This window comes from Phyllobates terribilis, unplaced genomic scaffold (genome assembly GCF_046119375.1).
Source record: "Phyllobates terribilis strain yellow unplaced genomic scaffold, ASM4611937v1 Scaffold_13__5_contigs__length_258822181, whole genome shotgun sequence".
Lineage (NCBI taxonomy): Eukaryota > Metazoa > Chordata > Amphibia > Anura > Dendrobatidae > Phyllobates > Phyllobates terribilis.
In genome coordinates, this window is record NW_027362773.1 from 226951668 (window position 1) to 226973867 (window position 22200).

Genomic DNA, 22200 nt, shown 5'->3' on the forward strand with positions numbered 1-22200 from the left:
AGACGATTATATATATATATACAGTACAGACCAAAAGTCTACCTCTTGAAGCTCATCAAGAGAATGCCAAGAGTGTGCAAAGCAGTCATCAAAGCAAAAGGTGGCTACTTTGAAAAACCTAGAATATAAGACATATTTTCAGTTGTTTCACACTTCTTTGTTAAGTATATAATTCCACATGTGTTAATTCATAGTTTTGATGCCTTCAGTGTGAATGTACAATTTTCATAGTCATGAAAATACAGAAAAATCTTTAAATGAGAAGGTGTGTCCAAACTTTTGGTCTGTACTGTAGATATATAAATATATATTCACACACACATATATATCTCTATATATGTCGTCAATGTAGATATGATTCTCGGGGAACTTACTAACATTTCTAAGAGAAATAACAAAGGAGCAACATAAGGCAGAGTTCTAAGAAGATACTCCAAAATGTCTCCCTTTGGAACTAGTCGGTAAATTTGCTCCAGAAAGTGTTAGCCTAGTTATTGCCTGTATATAATAATTCACTATTTTTTTGTAATCTGGTTTTATTTTAAGTTTTGTCAGCATTTCATACACTTTTCTCACTTTATCTAAAAATAAAAGACCGTTCATTGTATAAATCCTTTAATTCTACTAAGACAGAATCACTAGAAATTACATTAAGACTAGAACTGCATATAATTCTATCATAGAGAGAGTTTGTGTAATACAAGTAATAAATTCTTGTAGAGAAAATATAGGTAAATATACAGGTTGGTAATCTTACAAGGCATCATATCGTGAGACATCTTTCCGGCCCTTTAAAAAAGCAAAGTGCAGCTAGTTTTTGCCTTGCTGGCAGTTGGTGCTAGTTTTTCTGCAGTAGCAAATTGCATTGAAGAAACGGCAGTAACAGGTTGCACAGGGGCTGCAGCAGGGCAGGTGTCCGACACATGACTCCAGCAGCTGGACACATCGCCTGGGTGAACGCTCCTCTCGGGAGGATACCTCCAGTGACAGCGCCTGAGGGAGGGGAACACAAAATATTTGTAACCAGTATAGGAGCAGTATATATCACCATCATTTAAATAGCTGGTTGCACATACTCAACGAGTACACATAGTCTGGGATTTATGTGCCACTTGGATCTATTAGAAGGTGGGCAATCATTCCCTAATGACTTTGGGCCCAAATCATTATTAGCGTTTTTAAGTCAATCCTCTTGTGGAATTCATTGATGTTTTTGCACCATATTATTCAAATGGTTCATAAATTTTTGGCAAAAATCAAAAAGGTTCTTTATTTTTGCTTTTAACATTTTTTGTGCCTCTTTAGAGCAAAAAGTCACATGTTCCATGAAAAAAAATTTCTGGTGTGCAAAAAAAAAAATTACTCCGGAGTAGGACTGGAGAACATTTGTGCAAAATTTTTTAAAAAGTAGAAATTGATGAATCGACCTAAAACCTCTGGAAAATAAGTCATGCCCACAATAACAAACCTAAAAAATACAAACAAGTAAAAAACAGTCTTAAACCCTTAAGGACCGAGCCACTTTGTAGGTTAATGACCTGGACTTTTTTAAATCAGACCAGTGTGACTTTATGAGGTGATAATTCTGGAACGCTTCAACTGATCCCAGAGATTCTGAGATTTTTTTTTTATATATATATATTGTACTTCATGATAGTGTTAAAATTTGCTCAATATGACTTGCAATTATTTATGAAAATATCGGAAATTTGGCGAAAATTTCACAAACTTTTAATTCTTATGTCCTTAAACCATACAGTTGTATCACACAAAATAGTTAATAAATAACATTTCCCACATGTCTACTTTACATCAGCACAATTTTTGAAATGTATTTTGTTAGGAAGTTAGAAGGGTTAAAAGTTGATAAACAATTTCTTGTTTTTCCAACAAAATTTACAGAACCATTTCTTTTAGGGGCCACATTATATTTGAAGTGACTTTGAGCGGCCTTTATGACAGAAAATACCCAAAAGTGACACTATTCTAAAAACGACACCCCTCAATGTCCTCAAAATCACAATTCAAGAAGTTTGCCACAGGAATTTTCTGTTTCAGGTGCCACACGAATTAATGCAATGTGGAAAGAAAAAATTAACATTTTTTTTCACAAAAATGTTACAAGGGTAACAGGAGAAAATGGACCTAAAAATTAGTTGTGCAATTTCTCCTAAGTACGCCGATACCCCATATGTGGGGGAAAACTACTGTTTGGACGCACGGCAGTGCTCGGAAAAGAAGAAGCACTGTTTGACTTTTTGAACGCAAAAATGTCTGGAATCGAGAGCGGATGCCATGTAACAGGTAACAGGAGAAAATGCATCATACAATTTGTTGTACAATTTCTCCTGAATACACCAATACCCCATATACAGAGCCCCTAAGTGCTAGAAGAGCAGAATCCTCCCTCAAGTGATCCCATTTTGGAAATTATACCCCTGCCAAACATGTGGATGTTAAATGCTGTTTAGGCACACTGTGGGGCTCAGACGGAAGGGGGTCTTTGCATTCAGGAGTGCAGAATTCGCTAGATTTCTTTTGAGGGTTGAGGAGCCATTTCACTCTTCCAGAGCCTTTGTACTACCAGTAACGTGGATTTACATTGACAGATGACGGACCAGAGTGAGGACTTGCTTTTTTGTGTACTGCTTTGAAGCTTTTATTGGGAACAATGTACATAACGTTTGGGATCACATTTATCCTTCGCTTACATCGGGGTTTCCATCTAAATCTCTGAAAAACTCAAGGCATCCATTCACTATAATGAGGCAGCAGCGTTACCCTGGACTCCATCTGGCCTCTGTTCAGCGGTGTCCTTCTTTTCACAAGTGCACAAAACTGGTGGACTGCACTTTTATGCACTCCTAAAAAGACGGACACCTCCGGATCATAGCCAGACAGCATCCACAGTGCCTCCATCTGCCTCATTACAGGGAATCTTCCATCATGGGTTTCCGTCTGAATCACGTATTTCAGAGATTTACACGGAAACCCCGGTGTAAGCGCTCAGCACAGAGCACAGGATAAATGTGAGCCGAGCCATACTTCGATCTTCGGGAGGCAGAATGACCACATCAAAAGCAGGTGAAGAATTGGTTTTATTTATTTATTTACATTTACTCGTGCGGTATAAGTGATTAGACGGCTTTATTCTTCAGGTCGGTGCGATTACAGCGATACCAGATTTATATCGGGTTTTTATGTTTGGCAGCTGTCACACACTAGAAAACTTTTTTTTTGCAAAAACTAGTTTTTGCATCACCATATTTTGACAGCTATGATGTTGATGTTTTTAATGGTACCATTTTTGGGCACATGACCTTTTTTGATCGCTTTCTATACTGATTTTTGGGAGGCAAAATAAACAAACCAGCAATTCAGGATTTTTTTTGGTGGGGGGTGGATTATGCCGTTTTGTAAGTGGTAAAATTGATAAGGCAGCTTTATTCTTCGGATCAGTTCGTTTACAGTGATACTACATTGATATCACTTTTTATGTTTTGGTGCTTTTACACAATAAAAATTATTTTCTAGAAAAAAATTATTTTTGCATCGCTTTATTCTGAGAGCTATAACTTTTTTATTTTTCCACTGGTGGAGCTGTATGGCAGCTTGTTTTTTTGTGGGACAAGATGATGTTTTCAGTGATACCATTTTAATTTACATTGGTCTTTTTGATCACATTTTATTCCACTTTTTTTTTCCAGCGGTATGATGAAACACCATAGTTTGCCACATTTTTTTTTTTTTTTTTACAGCATTCACTGAAGGAGTTAACTAATGTGACAGTTTTATAGATTGGGTCGTTCCGGACGCAACAATATCAAATATGTGTACTTTTTTGTTTATTTTTTCTTACATAAAAATGTGTATATATATTGCTATAATATATATATATATATATATATATATATATATATTTATATATTATTAATATTATTTTGTATTTTTTGTAATATTTTTACAATTTTTTTTTAACAATGATTTATACCTGTCAGTGCTGCACTAACAGAAGCATCTTAGGCCATGGAAAGCACATTACAGAAGTGGTGTAAATATATTTGAAGAACAGCTATCACCGCTCTCACTCTCACTATTTTATGTGTATCGCGAGTCTGTTCCAAACTTTAGAACACCCCTGAATATAAGCGTGTTGTAGTATTTTTACAGCAATTTTCAGTGTAAACTTATGTACTTCAGATTATTTTGACTATGAAATATATAGAAAAGTGTTTATATTTATGGAGGATAATAGCTTTTCGAAAAAATATATAGAGAAGAGATGCTAGATGTTCTTTAAGGTACAAATACCCTATAGTAACCACAATAATAGCACATTACTATTCAAGTCACTTTATCTTTGAGGCATATAGGCATATGACATTTTAAGTCTGATGTAAAAACATCACTCATTCATATATTGCTCTAGACCAGGGGTGTCAAACTCATTTTCACCGAGGGCCACACCAGCAGTATGGTTGACTTGAATGGGCCACTTGTAATTGTAATGGCTGATGCAGACGTCCGAGGAACATGGTTCAAGCACAGACTCAAATGCACAGACTGGCCAGGAGCTATAAGAGAGCTATCTCTGGGCAGTAGGGCTAAGAGCGCTTTCCCTTGGAAGTAGGACTAAGAGTCCGGTCCCTGGGTAGTGTGGATAAAAGCAATGTCCTTTGGTAATAGAGCTAAGAGAGCTGTCCCTGGGTAGTAGGGCTAAGAGAGCTATCACTGGGTAGTAGGGCTAAGAGAGATATCCCTGGGTAGTAGGGCTAAGAGAGCTGTCTCTGGGTAGTAGAACTAAGAGAGCTGTCTCTGGGTAGTAGGGCTAAGAGAGCTATCCCTAGGTAGTAGGGCTAAGAGAGCTATCCCTGGGAAGTAGGGCTAAGAGAGATATTCCTGGGTAGTAGGGCTAAGAGAGATAACCCTGGGTAGTAGGGCTAAGAGAGCTATCCCTGGGTAGTAGGGCTAAGAGAGCTATCCCTGGGTAGTAGGGCTAAGAGAGATATTCCTGGGTAGTGGGGCTAAGAGAGCTATCCCTGGATAGTAGGGCTAAGAGAGCTATCCTTGGGTAGTAGGGCTAGGAGAACTGTCTCTGGGTAGTAGGGCCAAGAGAGCTATCCCTGGGTAGTAGGGCCAAGAGAGCTGTCTCTGGGTAGTAGGGCTAAGAGCGCTGTCCCTGAGTAGTAGGGCTGAGAAAGCTATGCCAGACCTCAGAGTCCAAGATGGATTGATCCCTATGCTAACTACTTGCGGCGTCTGCTCTGATTCAAAGATGAAACCTCACAAAAGTGCTGGCTGACTACGTTCACTGTTTATGCTGGCTGACTCCTATAAGTGCATTCAAAATTTGTGCAGCCTGACTTCGATCACTGCGTTCACCATTTGTACTGGGTGACTGTGATAACTGCATTCACTGTTTGTGCTGGCTGTCTGCAATAACTGCATTCATCATTTATAATGGCTGACTGTGATCACTGTGCTGGCTGACTGCGTTCACGGCGTTCACTAGTTGTGCGGGCTGACTGCAGTAACTGCGTTCACTGTTTGTACAGGCTAACTGCGTTCATGGCATGCACTGTTCGCTGTGTGTTCTGGTCCAGTGCTATAACTGCATTCACCATTTGTGCAGGCTGGCTACAATAACTGTGCTGGCTGACTGCGTTCACTGTTTGTGCAGACTGACTGCGATAACTGCGTTCACTGTTTGTGCAGGCTGACTGCGATAACTGCGTTCACTGTTTGTGCAGGCTGACTGTGATTACTGCGTTCACCAGCAGAGAAGGAGGTAGGGGAGAGAGGGAAGGCAAGAGCTGTTCATGCTGGTAGTATAGATGGATCCATTGCTGTAATTAGAAACCAGTGGGTGCCGTACCTGCTGGTGATTGCAGCTGGATCAAGGGCATCTTAGTACGCCAGAAATGCGTAAGGTGTTCAGGTTTTTAAACTTTTATGGACTTTTAATTTGATTCAATAAACTTACAATTTTTGTCCAGTTTGTTGTGCCGGAAACTACTCTCATTTTTTCCTACTGTGTTCATCATTTGTGCAGGCTGACTGCAATCACTGCTGTTACCATTTGTGCAGGCTGACTACGTTCGTGGCATGCACTGTTCACTCAAAAAGATGGCACCTGATCCTTATGCTGGTGCCGCCCCCTCTTTTTAACGCTCGCTGCATCTGCTCTGGTTGGAAGATCGCATCAGGTCCCTGTGCTGGCTCCCCCCTCTGCTAAGCACTGGCTGTGTTGACATAGAACGCAGCCAGTACTTAGTAGAGAGGGTGGTGCCAGCACAGGGGGAAGTTGCCATCTTAGATTTTGAGCACGGCGCACACCAACACTGCTCTGACTGGCTCTCCAGTTTCCTTGTACGGAGATCTGGTTGGAGCAGTGCTGAAGTGTGTCCTAACATCACGGGCCGCATAGAATGACATGGCGGGCCGGATACATTCTGCTGGCCTTCAGTTTGACAGGTCTGCTAGACTCACACCAAGACCAACACTTTTCTGTTCATCTGTGCTTTTCACCTTATTTGGTGCCCAGTTACATCGAGCACTGTGCCCATGTTGGAAAGTGAGAAGTTACATAAAAGTGGCCAAAGAGCCGCAGGTGGTTCTTAAAGTAGCGCTTCAATCAAAATGTTTATCCTCTTAATATATTGCAGTCATCATATTATATAACACTAGGTCGATGATATCACATGATTATAAGCTGACTAGCTGAATCCTTCTAAGCTCTATGTAGAAACAGGAGGTCAATTTTCCCTGTACAAGTCATCAGTCACTGCAAAAATCCCTGCCAGGGGGAGGAGCGGAGCAGCTGGTTCAGGAGCTGAAGAGGGGAATGATTCATGCAGGGACAAGAGACTTCCTGTTTCTACATAGAGCAGAGAAAAAAGAACTAGCTGGGTAGAAAGGCAAAATGAGCAATTGTAAGTACACAGTGCTGTATATTATGATGATAGCAATACATTAAAAAACTTTGATGGGAGTGCTTCTTTAAGCAACACTGTGATGACCATTCTTGGCTGGGATAATGTAGAAGGCCATTGTGTGAGCTGGGCATACGTTTTTCAGAATGTGATAAATCAATTCACTAGTAAAAGAAACTTAATAAAGAAAAGAGGAACTCTTGGTTTTTAGACCATCCAGTGGATGTATCTATGTTCTTGAATTCTTCTGCTGCGTACATTTCGGCTTACCCTCGGGTCCACCATGCTGTAGTCTTCCATCAGATTCTCTTCAGCAGCCCCGGTATCCATTCTAAAGACGTCTGATCTTGCAAAGTTTGCTAAAAAAAAAAATTAGATAGAATACTTACTGTATTATAAGGGCCACAGTAATGAAATGCTATAAATCACAGAGTTTCTCACTATTTATGAAATATCACTATAAAACACTGGAACCTCCACTGATGCCAAAGACAAATGGGTCTCAAATAATATTATACATTAGGCACTGCATCTGAGTTTGCAGCATAGCCACATTTATGCTAAAGGGTCTTTGTTCAAAAAGGACCTGTCACTTGCCATAAATATGTATATGTTGTACATATTCCTGTTTTCCTGATCCTTGTAAAGTTTTTCTTTTGTTCATGCACCTCTCTGTTTCAGACATATGGCTGTATGTAATTCTGGTCTTTTTAGCCAAGTAGGCATGGTCATCAAATCTTCTCTGTGGACATCTTCTTGAGGAACACGCACAGTTGGATAAAAATATTAATATACAGGAAAGAAGGGGGCACATCTCAAGAATGAAGAGGTGCAATAACAACTAAAAACTGCGCCAACTTCAGGAGAACAGTGGCATTTACACCAGGTTAAGAAAACATATTTATGTCAAGTATTAGACATTAGTGGGAGTCACAAAGCTCAGAAATATTCCTATTGTAATCTAATACAACTTTGTCATCCATCCAAAATATAATAATATTTAAATAAAAATAATGAAAATTCAGTATTAGTTTGTGAATTCTGTATCACAGGAGAACACCAGCAAAGGGAAGTAAATCATGCCTATTACCGGTCCATAAATAGTCAGGTAGAGAAGCCCAAATACAAATTGTCTTTAGTAGGGACACAAGGCAGACGAGTCCTACCTGGCGTAAGTAACCCGGGCTCCTTGACTTTATGCAGTAATCCTGGGTAGCTATATCTTCCGATATTTGCACCAGAGTTGATGTCTTCAAGCCTCCCATTGCTGGAGTCCGAGGTCAGTATAGCCTGAATTGCCTGAACCATCGCCACACAAAGCAGGACTGTATTAAACACCATGTTTGATGATGCCTATATAAATGGAGAAAACATACACAATCTAGTTCGGATGGCTTTAAATAAATGAACGTAAATTGCTGTACAGTAACTGAGTAAAGTATGCCTTATGTATACTGTATATATATATATATATATATATATATCAATTGTTTTTGTTTCAACCATCATTTACATTTAAATGTAACTCAAAAGACGTTTGCACACTAGAAACACAGAAGAGCCATGCATACTGCCCCCTAGTGGGCATATACTCTGCTGGGGAAAGGAGAAATACCAGGATAGTTATTTGTAGAGAAAACATAGAAGGTGATCTTACTGGTGCAATTATTTTTAATCTACTTTTATAATTCTGTACTGATTTTTAATTATTTTTATGTACTTTTTGGTTTAATGGAGCCAATCAGCACTGATTGAGTATTCAAACCAAGCACAGTGCACTCTTGTCTGGCCATACTGTCCAGTGCACCTTACTACCTGCTTGTTTTCCATCTATCGCTGCCCTTCTCTGGCCCAAAAATGCCAGAACTGTCAATCAAAGAAGAGGAGGGGGTGGAGATAGAGGGAAAACAAGAAGGTGGGAAGTTGCACTTAAATGTTTGTTGACACCTTGATGCACCGAGGACTTGTGCTTTGTTTGAACAGTCAATCTGTGCTTACACAGTCCCTTCAAGTAAAATGCTTTTAGAAGGAAAAAAAAAATAAATTTTTTGCATGCTATTTTATTCATTTGGTTTATATCCATGTTATGTTATCTGTGGCTTTTTTTGTTGTGTTTTCACCTTTACAAGTCGTGTGATTCATAGATCATATGATTCTAAAGGTAAAAAAAGCCTCCAAAACGCCTGACACACATTAAAAGGAGATTGTCATGAGATTCATGCTGCCCAAACCACGGGCAGCATGAGGGCGCAGTCAGACAGCCGTGTAACACGGACGACGGGCGCATCGCAATGCTCGGACTGGCCGGCGGCTCTCCTGACCCTAGAGTGACAGTTTGTATTCGTATGCAGCTGTCACACATGAGTCAGGAGAGCCGCTGGCCAGTCCATGTGTTGCAATGCGCCCATGTTATACGGCCATCTGACTGCACCCTGAATCAGAGCCTGGCTGCTCAATTGTGGCGAGATATCTTTTAGCCTCAAACGATCAATTGTTTCAGAGAAGACATAGTTTGAGAAGCCGGCTGGGGAGAATAGAGAGAGACTAGTACAGCCCCACTCGCAAGTCAGCAGGTCTCTATGCAAGTCAGCAGGTCTCTATGTACACACATGGGAGAGACCTGTCAATCACTTGGAGTGGCGCGGAGAGAAGCCAGATGGGAGCCGCACCGGACTAGTCAGGTTTCTCCATAGTTCCCTGATGGCTTTTCAGACGATGTTTCCATGTTTTACAGTAAAACACTCCTGGGTGTTGTTTGCAATCACATGACTCTAATGACAGGTTCCCTTTAATTAACACATGCATTTTTTTGACAGATGTAAGAAAATAACAGGATAATACAACAAATTGCCCTAAAAAAGGTCATACCTAGTTCTTTGCTTGTGTAAAAAATGTACATTAACCCCTTAACCCCCGAGGGTGGTTTGCACGTTAATGACCAGGCCAATTTTTACAATTCTGACCACTGTCACTTTATGAGGTAATTACTCTGGAACGCTTCAACGGATCCCCCTGATTCTGAGATTGTTTTTTCGTGACATATTGTACTTCATGATTTTGGTAAAATTTCTTCGATATCACTTGCGTTTATTTGTGAAAAAAATGGAAATTTGGCGAAAATTTTGAAAATTTTGCAATTTTTAAAATTTGAATTTTTATGCCCTTAAATCAGAGAGATATGTCACACAAAATACTTAATAAATAACATTTCCCACATGTGTACTTTACATCAGCACAATTTTGGAACCAAAATTTTTTTTTGTTAGGGAGCTATAAGGGTTAAAAGTTGACCAGCGAGTTCTTATTTTTCCAACAAAATTTACAAAACCATTTTTTTAGGGACCACATCACATTTGAAGTCACTTTGAGAGGTCTTTATGACAGAAAATACCCAAAGTGACACCATTCTAAAAACTGTACCCCTCAAGGTGCTCAAAACCACATTCAAGAACTTTATTAACCCGTCAGGTGCTTCACAGGAATTTTTTGAATGTGGAAGAAAAAAAATGAACATTTAACTTTTTTCACAAAAATGTTACTTTAGACCCAATTTTTTTTATTTTCACAGGGGTAACAAGAAAAAAAGGACCCCAAAATTTGTTGTGCAATTTCCTCTGGGCACGCAGATACCCCATATGTGGGGAAAAAGCACTGTTTGGGTGCACGGCAGGGCTCGGAAGGGAAGGAGCGCCATTTGACTTTTTGATTGTAAAATTTGCTTGAATAATTAGCGGATGCCATGTTGCGTTTGGAGAGCCCCTGATGTGCCTAAACATTGGCGCTCCCCCACAAGTGACCCCATTTTGGAAACTAGACCCCCCAAGGCACCCATCTAGATGCATAGTGAGCACTTGGAACCCCCAGGTGCTTCACAAATTGATTTGTAAAAATGAAAAAGTGTTTTTTTTTTCACTTTTTCATTTTTACGAATCAATTTGTGAAGCACCTGGGGTTTCCAAGTGCTCACTATGCATCTAGATAGGTGCCTTGGGGGGTCTAGTTTCCAAAATGTGGTTACTTGTGGGGGAGCTCCAATGTTTAGGCACACAGGGACTCTGCAAATGCAACATGGTGTCCGCTAACAAATTGAATGGAAAATCGGCTCAAATTGTTAGCGGACACCATGTTGCGTTTGGAGAGCTCCTGTGTGCCTAAACATTGGAGCTCCCCCACAAGTGACCCCATTTTGGAAACTAGACCCCCCAAGGCACCTATCTAGATGCATAGTGAGCACTTGGAACCCCCAGGTGCTTCACAAATTGATTCGTAAAAATGAAAAAGTGTTTTTTTTCACTTTTTCATTTTTACAAATCAATTTGTGAAGCACCTGGGGTTTCCAAGTGCTCACTATACAAATTGAATGGAAAATCGGCTCAAATTGTTAGCGGACACCATGTTGCATTTGGAGAGCCCCTGTGTGCCTAAACATTGGAGCTCCCCCACAAGTGACCCCATTTTGGAAACTAGACCCCCCAAGGCACCTATCTAGATGCATAGTGAGCACTTGGAAACCCCAGGTGCTTCACAAATTGATTCGTAAAAATGAAAAAGTGTTTTTTTTTTCACTTTTTCATTTTTACAAATCAATTTGTGAAGCACCTGGGGTTTCCAAGTGCTCACTATGCATCTAGATAGGTGCCTTGGGGGGTCTAGTTTCCAAAATGGGGTCACTTGTGGGGGAGCTCCAATGTTTAGGCACACAGGGACTCTCCAAATGCAACATGGTGTCCGCTAACAAATTGAATGGAAAATCGGCTCAAATTGTTAGCGGACACCATGTTGCGTTTGGAGAGCCCCTGTGTGCCTAAACATTGGAGCTCCCCCACAAGTGACCCCATTTTGAAAACTAGACCCCCCAAGGCACCTATCTAGATGCATAGTGAGCACTTGGAACCCCCAGGTGCTTCACAAATTGATTCGTAAAAATGAAAAAGTGTTTTTTTTTCACTTTTTCATTTTTACAAATCAATTTGTGAAGCACCTGGGGGTTCCAAGCGCTTACTATGCATCTAGATAGGTGCCTTGGGTGGTCTAGTTTCCAAAATGGGGTTACTTGTGGGGGAGCTCCAATGTTTAGGCACACAGGGGCTCTCCAAACGCGACATGGTTCTAATTTGTTAGCGGACACCATGTCGCGTTTGGAGAGCTCCTGTGTGCCTAAACATTGGAGCTCCCCCACAAGTGACCCCATTTTGGAAACTAGGCCACCCAAGGCACCTATCTAGATGCATAGTGAGCACTTGGAACCCCCAGGTGCTTCACAAATTGATTCGTAAAAATGAAAAAGTGGGAAAAAAAACACTTTTTCATTTTTACGAATCGATTTGTGAAGCACCTGGGGGTTCCAAGTGCTCACTATGCATCTAGATAGGTGCCTTGGGGGGTCTAGTTTCCAAAATGGGGTCACTTGTGGGGGAGCTCCAATGTTTAGGCACACAGGGGCTCTCCAAACGCAACATGGTGTCCGCTAACAATTTGAGCCTATTTTCCATTCAATTTGTTAGCGGACACCATGTTGCATTTGGAGAGTCTCTGTGTGCCTAAACATTGGAGCTCCCCCACAAGTGACCCCATTTTGGAAACCATACCCCCCCAAGGCACCTATCTAGATGCATAGTGAGCGCTTGGAACCCCCAGGTGCTTCACAAATTGATTTGTAAAAATGAAAAAGTGTTTTTTTTTTCACTTTTTCATTTTTACGAATCAATTTGTGAAGCACCTGGGGTTTCCAAGTGCTCACTATGCATCTAGATAGGTGCCTTGGGGGGTCTAGTTTCCAAAATGTGGTTACTTGTGGGGGAGCTCCAATGTTTAGGCACACAGGGACTCTGCAAATGCAACATGGTGTCCGCTAACAAATTGAATGGAAAATCGGCTCAAATTGTTAGCGGACACCATGTTGCGTTTGGAGAGCCCTTGTGTGCCTAAACATTGGAGCTCCCCCACAAGTGACCCCATTTTGGAAACTAGACCCCCCAAGGCACCTATCTAGATGTATAGTGAGCACTTGGAACCCCCAGGTGCTTCACAAATTGATTCGTAAAAATGAAAAAGTGTTTTTTTTTTCACTTTTTAATTTTTACAAATCAATTTGTGAAGCACCTGGGGTTTCCAAGTGCTCACTATACAAATTGAATGGAAAATCGGTTCAAATTGTTAGCGGACACCATGTTGCATTTGGAGAGCCCCTGTGTGCCTAAACATTGGAGCTCCCCCACAAGTGACCCCATTTTTTAAACTAGACCCCCCAAGGCACCTATCTAGATGCATAGTGAGCACTTGGAACCCCCAGGTGCTTCACAAATTGATTCGTAAAAATGAAAAAGTGTTTTTTTTTTCACTTTTTCATTTTTACAAATCAATTTGTGAAGCACCTGGGGTTTCCAAGTGCTCACTATGCATCTAGATAGGTGCCTTGGGGGGTCTAGTTTCCAAAATGGGGTCACTTGTGGGGGAGCTCCAATGTTTAGGCACACAGGGACTCTCCAAATGCAACATGGTGTCCGCTAACAAATTGAATGGAAAATCGGCTCAAATTGTTAGCGGACACCATGTTGCGTTTGCAGAGTCCCTGTGTGCCTAAACATTGGAGCTCCCCCACAAGTAACCACATTTTGGAAACTAGACCCCCCAAGGCACCTATCTAGATGCATAGTGAGCACTTGGAAACCCCAGGTGCTTCACAAATTGATTCGTAAAAATGAAAAAGTGTTTTTTTTTCACTTTTTCATTTTTACGAATCAATTTGTGAAGCACCTGGGGTTTCTAAGTGCTCACTATGCATCTAGATAGGTGCCTTGGGGGGTCTAGTTTCCAAAATGGGGTCACTTGTGGGGGAGCTCCAATGTTTAGGCACACAGGGACTCTCCAAATGCAACATGGTGTCCGCTAACAAATTGAATGGAAAATCGGCTCAAATTGTTAGCGGACACCATGTTGCGTTTGGAGAGCCCCTGTGTGCCTAAACATTGGAGCTCCCCCACAAGTGACCCCATTTTGGAAACTAGACCCCCCAAGGCACCTATCTAGATGCATAGTGAGCACTTGGAACCCCCAGGTGCTTCACAAATTGTTTCATAAAAATGAAAAAGTGTTTTTTTTTCACTTTTTCATTTTTACAAATCAATTTGTGAAGCACCTGGGGTTTCCAAGTGCTCACTATGCATCTAGATAGGTGTCACCATGTACTGCGTGTGACATGCTTGAGTCCCTGCCCCGCATGTTTCATGGTTATTAGACACCCAAAAAAAAAAACATGCGGGGATCTCTCGTGCATGGCAGGCAATCCCCGCAAAGTTTTTTTGGCCGCAAAGCATATGGGGCGGAGACTCGAGCATGTCGCTCAAATACCCACGATACTCAATGCATACCAGAGCACCCGATGCAAACTCAAGTAGCGAGCACTTGCGCTCAACACTAGTCGCCATATCGTCATCTTTTTTTCTTACTTTAAAAAAAAATCACAACCCCATCACAACCCTAGCCCCAAACCCAACCCTAACCCTAGCCCTAACCCTAGCCCTACCCTAACCCGAGAGTTTATTTTTTACGCCGTTCCTCGTGCAGTATAAGTGATTAGATGACCTTATTCTTCGGGTCGGTGAGACTACAGCGATACCAGAATCATATGGGGTTTTTATGACTGACAGCTGTCACACACTAAAAGACGCATTTTTTGTAAAATCTAGTTTTTGCTTCGCCATATTTTGAGAGCTATAATTTTTCCAGATTTTGGCAGACAGTCATGTGATGGCTTGTTTTTTGCGGGATGAGTTGACGTTGTTAATGGTGCCATTTTCAGGCATGTGCCATTTTTTGATCGCTTTCTATTCCGATTTTTGGGAGGCAGAATAAACAAAAACCAACAATTCAGGAATTGTTTTTTTTGTGTTTTTTTTATTCTGTTCCGCGTGTGGTAAAATTGATAAGGCATCTTTATTCTTCGTGTCAGTACGTTTACAGCGGTACCACATTTATATAGTTTTTCTATGTTTTGCACTTTTACATAATAAAAGCAATTTTATAGAAAAAAATATTTTTTAGCATAGCTTTATTCTGAGAGCTATAACTTTTTTATTTTTTGGCTGATGGAGCTGTATGGCGGCTTGTTTTTTGTGGGGGATTAGATGACGTTTTCAGCGGTACCATTTTTATTTATATTCGTCTTTTTGATCACGTGTTATTCCATTTTTGTTTGGCGGTATGGTGATAAAGCATTGTTTTTTGCTTCGTTTTTTATTTTTATTTTTTACCGTGTTCACTGAAGGGGTTAACTAGTGGGACAGTTTTATAGGTCAGGTCGTTCCGGACGCGGCGATACCTAAATATGTGTACTTTTATTGTTTTTTTTGTTTGTTTTTTTATAATAATATTTATTGATGGGTACATTATATCTTTATTTTTGGTGGATTATTTTTTTTTTAATATTTTTAAATTTTTTTTTTTTTTTTCACTTTCTGACAGTTTTTATACGTTTTTACTTTGTCTCACTCTGGGACTTTCACTTTTTTTATTCTGATCGCCTGCATGGCATAGGAATGGAGCACCATCCCTGTGCCATGCAGGCTGTCAGCGCTGGACAGGGAGAAGATAGTTTGGAGATGCACTGCGCATGACCAAAAAATCTTCCTGCTGTCTGGTGACCCGGATGTTGTCATGACGACATCGGGTCGTCATGGCAACATCCTGGAAGCCGCGGCAGACAGCGCTGGAGGCCGGAAGAGGAGGTGAGTATCTGCGATCACCTCCCCTTGCCACCGCAATGCTGCGATCGACTGCGATCGACTTCGATCGCAGCATTGCTGGGGTTAATGTGCTGGGAGCGGTGCGGTACTGCTCCCTGCACATAGCCCCGGGTGTCAGCTGTGACAATCAGCTGACACCCGGCGGCGATCGCTCCCGCACAGCCTGTGTGCGTGCGCGATCGCGATGACGTACTAATACGGGTCTGGCTCTTAAGTCCCAGGGCACAGACGCGTATTAGTACGTCTAATGTTGTTAAGGGGTTAAAGATGTTTTCCAGTTTTATGTAAGAAAAAAAACTTAACGGGAATCTATCAGCAGAATTTCGAGACCAAATTATTTATACGCACATGTAGCTCTTTCACAGACAAGTCCGTCGATACCTCTACATGACTAGCCCTTTCTTCCGTTACTGAGAAATCAGTGTTTGAACTGATATGCAAATGAGGCTGAAGAGCTGTTTGTAGATCTGAAGCCTCTGTCACTCCAGCTCTATGCCCCAGCGGAGTGACAAAGGTTTCAGATCTACCATTAGCCTCATTTGTATATCAATTCAAATGCTGATTTCTCAGTAATGTAGGAATAGACTGGCCATATAAAGGGATTGCTGAACTTATCTGTGAAAGAGCTACCAGCACATATAAACAGTTTGGTGGGGGTGAAATCCTGAAGACAGATTCCCTTTAACCACTCAGAAACTTTTTTATATACTTTATATTTCAATTCCCTCCCATGTTGGTAAAATGTGCTTTGTATAAGTGAATGGATTTTTTTCCTTATACCATCAGATGTAGAATAATCATTCTGATCATTTTCATAGATGAGCAGCTCATTGGGCCATAGCTACACCTAGACTATTATTAGGCCACGGCCATACTATCAGTATTTGGTCAGTATTCGGTCAGTATTTTTTCTCAGGAGTGGAAGCCAAAACCAGGAGTGGGTGATAAATGCAGAATTGGTGACTTGTTTCTATTATACCTTTTCTCTGATTGTTCCTCACCTGGTTTTGGCTCCCACTCCTGAGAAAAATACTGACCAAATACTGATAGTGGGGCCGTGGCCTTATTGTAAGACTGCTTACAATAGAGCAATCCAAACCTCATAGGGAATCTATTGTGGGATTTCACAACAAACGACATATGTTATTAAATAGATATCTGACAAAATGAGGCTGGTGTACTTATTTTGAAAATCCAAATTTAGATGGTTGTATAGGGAAAGAGGTTTCCTTTTCAGCCTGGGACTAAATAAAGGCCCTCAGGTATACTATCTTAATTCTTCTATTAGGCTCTCATAGTGTATAACAACATCAAACATATGGTCAATTCCTCTATTGGAACTTGAAAAAATAAAGGAATAAATTGCCTTTATCCTATAACCAGAATCCTTTTGTCCCAAAATATTAAACAATTAAGAAAGTAGAAATAATTGGTTTGACCACAACGATAATAATTTACACAGTAAACAATGTAAAGAATTGAAATAAACAATGCACAAATGCTATTCTCTGCCATTATTTTATTGTGATTTTATTGTTCTAAAGTGATGAATGTAAAAATATACAATTTCAGTAATCCTAAAATTGTGCTGAGCAGTACATTGAAGTGGGCATGTTATGTATACGGCACTTTGAACTCTGTGCATTAGCAAAAAAGAAAAATAACGGTGAAATGGATGTTTTTTCCATTCTCCCCCACCACACCCACCCACACACACACAAAGAATATGGTCAGCTTTGACATGATAAAATGATTTTTAAATATTAGTGAAATAAAATGACAAGTTCCATTACTGCTACTATCCTGCACTACTTCACTATTCATGTGCTTTCCTCCTTTTCTACAGCCTTTTTTTCTGCCCTCCCTGAAACTGTACATGCTGTATACACAGTCCACATTGTTGAGATCTGTGTGCAACCCTTCCCTCTTCCCTGTTGCAATCTCTGAGTGAAGGATGGAAAGAATACAGAGAGAAGAATCTCTGATGCAGAAGGCCTGCTATGTGTAACACAAGCGATCAGATGATCACAGCTTCAAGTCTCCTATGGAGACTATTGAAGCAAATGAAAAGTAGAAAAAAAATGGTTTTATATTTAAAAAAATTTAAAAAGATAAAAGTTCAAATCACCCCCCTTTCACCCCATTCAAAATAAAACAATAAACAAATCAAAAATACACGTTTGGTATCGCTGCGTTCAGAATCGCCCGATCTATCAAAATATAAAAAGAATTAATCCGATCGATCGGTAAATGGCGTAATGAGAAAAAAAAAAAAAAAGCCAGAATTAAGTTTTTTAGTTGCCGCAACATTGCATTATAATGGAATAATGGGCGATCAAACGATCAAAACGTCATATCTACCCCAAAATGGTATCAATAAAAACGTCAGCTCGGCGCGCAAAAAATAAGTCCTCACCTGGCCCCAGATCCCGAAAAATGGAGACGCTACGGGTTCCAGAAAATGGCGACTTTTTTTTTTTTTTTTCACAACTTAAATTAAAAGAACCTATACATATTGGGTATTTGGTATCTACGAACTTATAATGACCAGGAGAATCATAATGGCAGGTCAGTTTTAGCATTTAGTGAACATGGTAAAAAAAACAAAAAAAACTATAGTGGAATTGCACTTTTTTTGCAATTTCATCGCACTTGGAATTTTTTTCCCGTTTTCCAGTACGCTATATGGTAAAACCAATGGCGTCGTTCAAAAGTAGAACTTGTTCTGCAAAAAACAAAACCTCACACGGCCATATTGACTGAAAAATAAAAAAGTGATGGCTCTGGGAAGAAGAGGAGCAAAAAACGAAAGCGCAAAAACGGAAAATCCCAAGGTGGTTAAGGAGTTAATGAGAACCTGTCATCAGGATAACGCATGTTAAACTAAAGGTGTGAGCATAAAGGCGCTGTCATACTGATGTAATAGGTACCTGCAGCGTAGATATCTTCAGTCTGGTTGGTCTTTAATCATCATTCAAAGTTTGGGTGCAATAAACTCTGCGTGCATCGGGCGGGACTGTGGGGCGTGATTGTGGGGCGAGACTGTGGGTAGGGTCTTCGTCTCTGCCCCTCTGCTGCCAATATCTTCTTCCTAACAGCGGATGGCGCTTGTGCACATTGATATCACGGTGGGCTTCAGGAAAATGGCACTGGTGTTGGCGTATGCGCAGATTTAGATCTCACCTCAACGACAAACTGACGTCTAAGTCTGCACATGCGCCTCTACCAGTGCCATTATACTGAAGCACGCCATGAGATCAGTGTGCACAAGCGCCACCCACTGTTAGTATGGCGCCAACGCAAAATTTAAAACAGTAAGAACATACGGACACCAGAGGGGCCGTAGCAGAGCCGAAGACCCTACCCACAGTCCCGCCCCACAGTCCGGCCCCACAGTCCCACCCCACAGTCCCACCCCACAGTCACGCTCCAATGCACGACAGGTTCTCTTTACGCAGCAGCAATATTGTAGAATTTTTGTAAAGAAATTTAGAAAGTTGCTTAACTTTGCATTTAGGAAGCAAATGAACAATACAAATCGGGCACGGCCCCACTATCAGTATTTAGTCAGTATTTGGTCAGTATTTTTTCTCAGGAGTGGGAGACAAAACCAGGGGAGGAACAATCAGAGAAAAGGTATAATAGAAACAAGTCACCAATTCTGCATTTATCACCCACTCCTGAGAAAAAATACTGACTGAATGCTGACCAAATACTGATAGTGGGGCCGTGGCCTTAAAGAGGTTGTAGGACATTCAACTTTAATGTGATCTATAGTCTTAAATCAGCAGAGAGGAGTTCAGAAAAAGACAGTTAAAAGGTTACAAACTCTCTTTCAGAATGTCATGGTGACCGACTGACTGATTCTCAGTTAACTCATTCTGCAGGCAGCAATAGACACTGCAACACAGAGGTTATATAAGGCAAACAGTGCAACATTCTTAATAAAATCCAATTGAAAAAATTATTCTTAGGCTATGTGCCCACGATGCAGAAATGAAGCAGAAAATTTCTGCATCTCCCTGGCAGAAAAAACGCATGCAGATTGTGCATGCGTTTTTCCTGCAGAATACATGCGGATCCACATGCGGATTCACATGCATTTCCGCATGTAGATTGACAAGCGCTTTCCAGGCGATAGCATCACTTGGAAAGTGCTTGACAACTAGGTCACACTATATAAATCCATGCAAACTGCATGGATTTATACAGTGTGAACCGTAAAAATTAAAACAAATAAAACTATACTCACCCCCGATGCCCGGCGTGGCTGCAGCGCTGCTTCCTGGCTGGTTCCCGGCTGCCGGCATATCGCGAGACAGAGAGGTGAAGGGCCTGCGGTCACATGACTGTGACGTCACCGCAGGTCCTCAAGCGATGCCGGCATTCAGAGAGAAGACGCCGGACAGGTGAATATAACTTTATTTGTTATTTTATTCTTTTTTTACAGGTACAATGGTACCCAGGTCTGGATGAGAGTCTCCTCTCCTCCAGAACTGGGTACCATCCGCACATAGAGACGCATAGAAGCCGCTTGTACAAATGTACAGTCGCGGTTTCTATGCGTTTCAATGCAAGTCAATGGCGGGAGTTCCGCTGCGCTACCGCAAAATTAAATGACATGCTGCGGATTTTTGTACGCAGCATAAACGCTGCGGAAAAATCCGCAGCATGTGCATAGAACATGCGGAATCCCCTTGGGGACCATGGGGTGCGGATTACCTAGCGTTTCACAAGCGTTTACGCTGCGGAAATTCCGCAGCATAAACGCTTGAAAAACGCTACGTGGGCACACAGCCTTAGCACAAATTATATGCATCTTAATGAAACAAAAATGTCCACTAAGTAGGACAGATCCAATAATAACACGTTGATTTGCCTAGCATTTCCTTTAAAACACCATGCCTTTTGTATTCTATTATATAAAGAGAAGAGTACATTTTGGATTAGCAGAAGAGAAGACATGTATGTAGTAATAATAGTAACTTACATGCACGTTGGAGAGTCACCAGGATAAGCCAAAAGATGATGGTACAGACAAGCAAAAGACACTTATATAGAGATAGAACTTTGGTCTATTGTGTGACGTTTGTGTGGACAACAACAAGTAGGAGGACGCTCCTTAATAACAAACTGCGGGGTAGATTAAGGAGTCATTTATAAATTCCACTCAGAACTCATAATATTCATTACTTGTCATTTATGGTAAAAGCTCCAGTAGTAACTCATTTATCCTGATTGCATTTACTGTCACTGTCAGTTGACCACATACTGTTTCATTTGGTCATTAGTTTGTTTTGACTTTGTGATGGATAGTGACACGATGACATTTGTGCCTACAGATTCCTACTTCTGTTTTTGTTTTTTTATGACCAGGTACTGACTCACCCTCTGGGCCGTGGGGCACTCGGATCCGGGCAATAGGGGGAACGATGGGAGTAGTAGTGGCAACCCGGTTCCGTGGCTCAGGGTGGTCAGGCCAGTGGTAGTCCGTTACGTGTTGTTGATTATGTCCGACTACGCCACCCGTGGATTTGCGGTCATTAGGAACCGCCGCTGCAAGGCAGACCGCTGGGGCTGATGATATGTGCAGCTGGGATGGTGTGACTCCCCACGGGAAGAGTGCGGCCCCAGGACAGTGTAGTGGATGGTGGGAGTGATGGTGGTGAGAGTCCCAGTACCGGTAGTGCTGGAGGCGTGAAGGAGCACACAGACAATAGGTTGCAGTCCAGGGTCTTTACTGAAACAGGTAAACTGACCCATAAACAGTCCCAGCTAGGAGGGGACCTGGATGTCTGAGAGCAACGGGGAAATTGGCCCTGGTCAGGGTGAGGGTGTAGGCCTACCGTGCTTTCTGCGCTCCTTCTGGCTATCTCCTCGTTATAGGGTAACAGCCCACGTTTCCAAGCTTTCCGTGTATTCTCGCCTGTATGGCCTGCGACGTGGGTTCCTTTCTGCTCCCAGCCTTGTACGGCTTTACTGGTCCCTTCGGTTGTGGCAGGGCCTCCAGGCTTCTTAGGCCAAGGAATATACAGTCCCTTGCGGACTGGTTATCTGCTGGAGGATGTAGAATCCTCTCAGCCTCAGACACCAAAGTCTGGTACATTAAGTCCTCTTTCTGCCAAGACAGGCTCTCTTCGCCTCTTGTCTCTGGCTTGTGGCTCTCCTCCTGCCATACTTCCTCTTAGGTGCAGTGCAACTGTCTGTCCCTGCTCTGCTCTGGGACAAGTCTCAGTGCTGAGACAGGCCATCAAGTTCTCCCTAACCCTGCCCCCAGCACCAGCTTTTATAGGGGCAGCCTGCTCCCCCTACTGGCCTGAGACAGGAGGCATTGCACGCTAATGTTCCCCTGACTAGAGAACCTCCCCCTTGCTCTCAGACACAGCTTTAATTACACTTGTGGCATCCAGGCCAGGGTGACACATTCCCCCCTAGTAGAATTTTAGTACTCCGGGACTAAACAATAAACAAAGACAATATACATGACTATAAAACATTATCAGGAAAGTGACGCACAAATTAAG

General features: G+C 41.6%; 1 protein-coding gene across 1 annotated transcript; it reads right to left on the reverse strand.

Moving 5' to 3' along the window:
• Positions 1–538: 538 nt before the first annotated feature.
• AGRP (agouti related neuropeptide) lies at positions 539–20791 on the reverse strand. Its single transcript, XM_073659595.1, has 4 exons — positions 20667–20791; positions 8099–8285; positions 7203–7291; positions 539–993 (listed from the first exon to the last, which is right to left on the reverse strand). The coding sequence occupies exons 2-4, from the start codon at positions 8271–8273 to the stop codon at positions 811–813; spliced, it is 447 nt and encodes a 148-aa protein (XP_073515696.1). The 5' UTR covers positions 8274–8285; positions 20667–20791; the 3' UTR covers positions 539–810.
• Positions 20792–22200: the final 1409 nt, after the last annotated feature.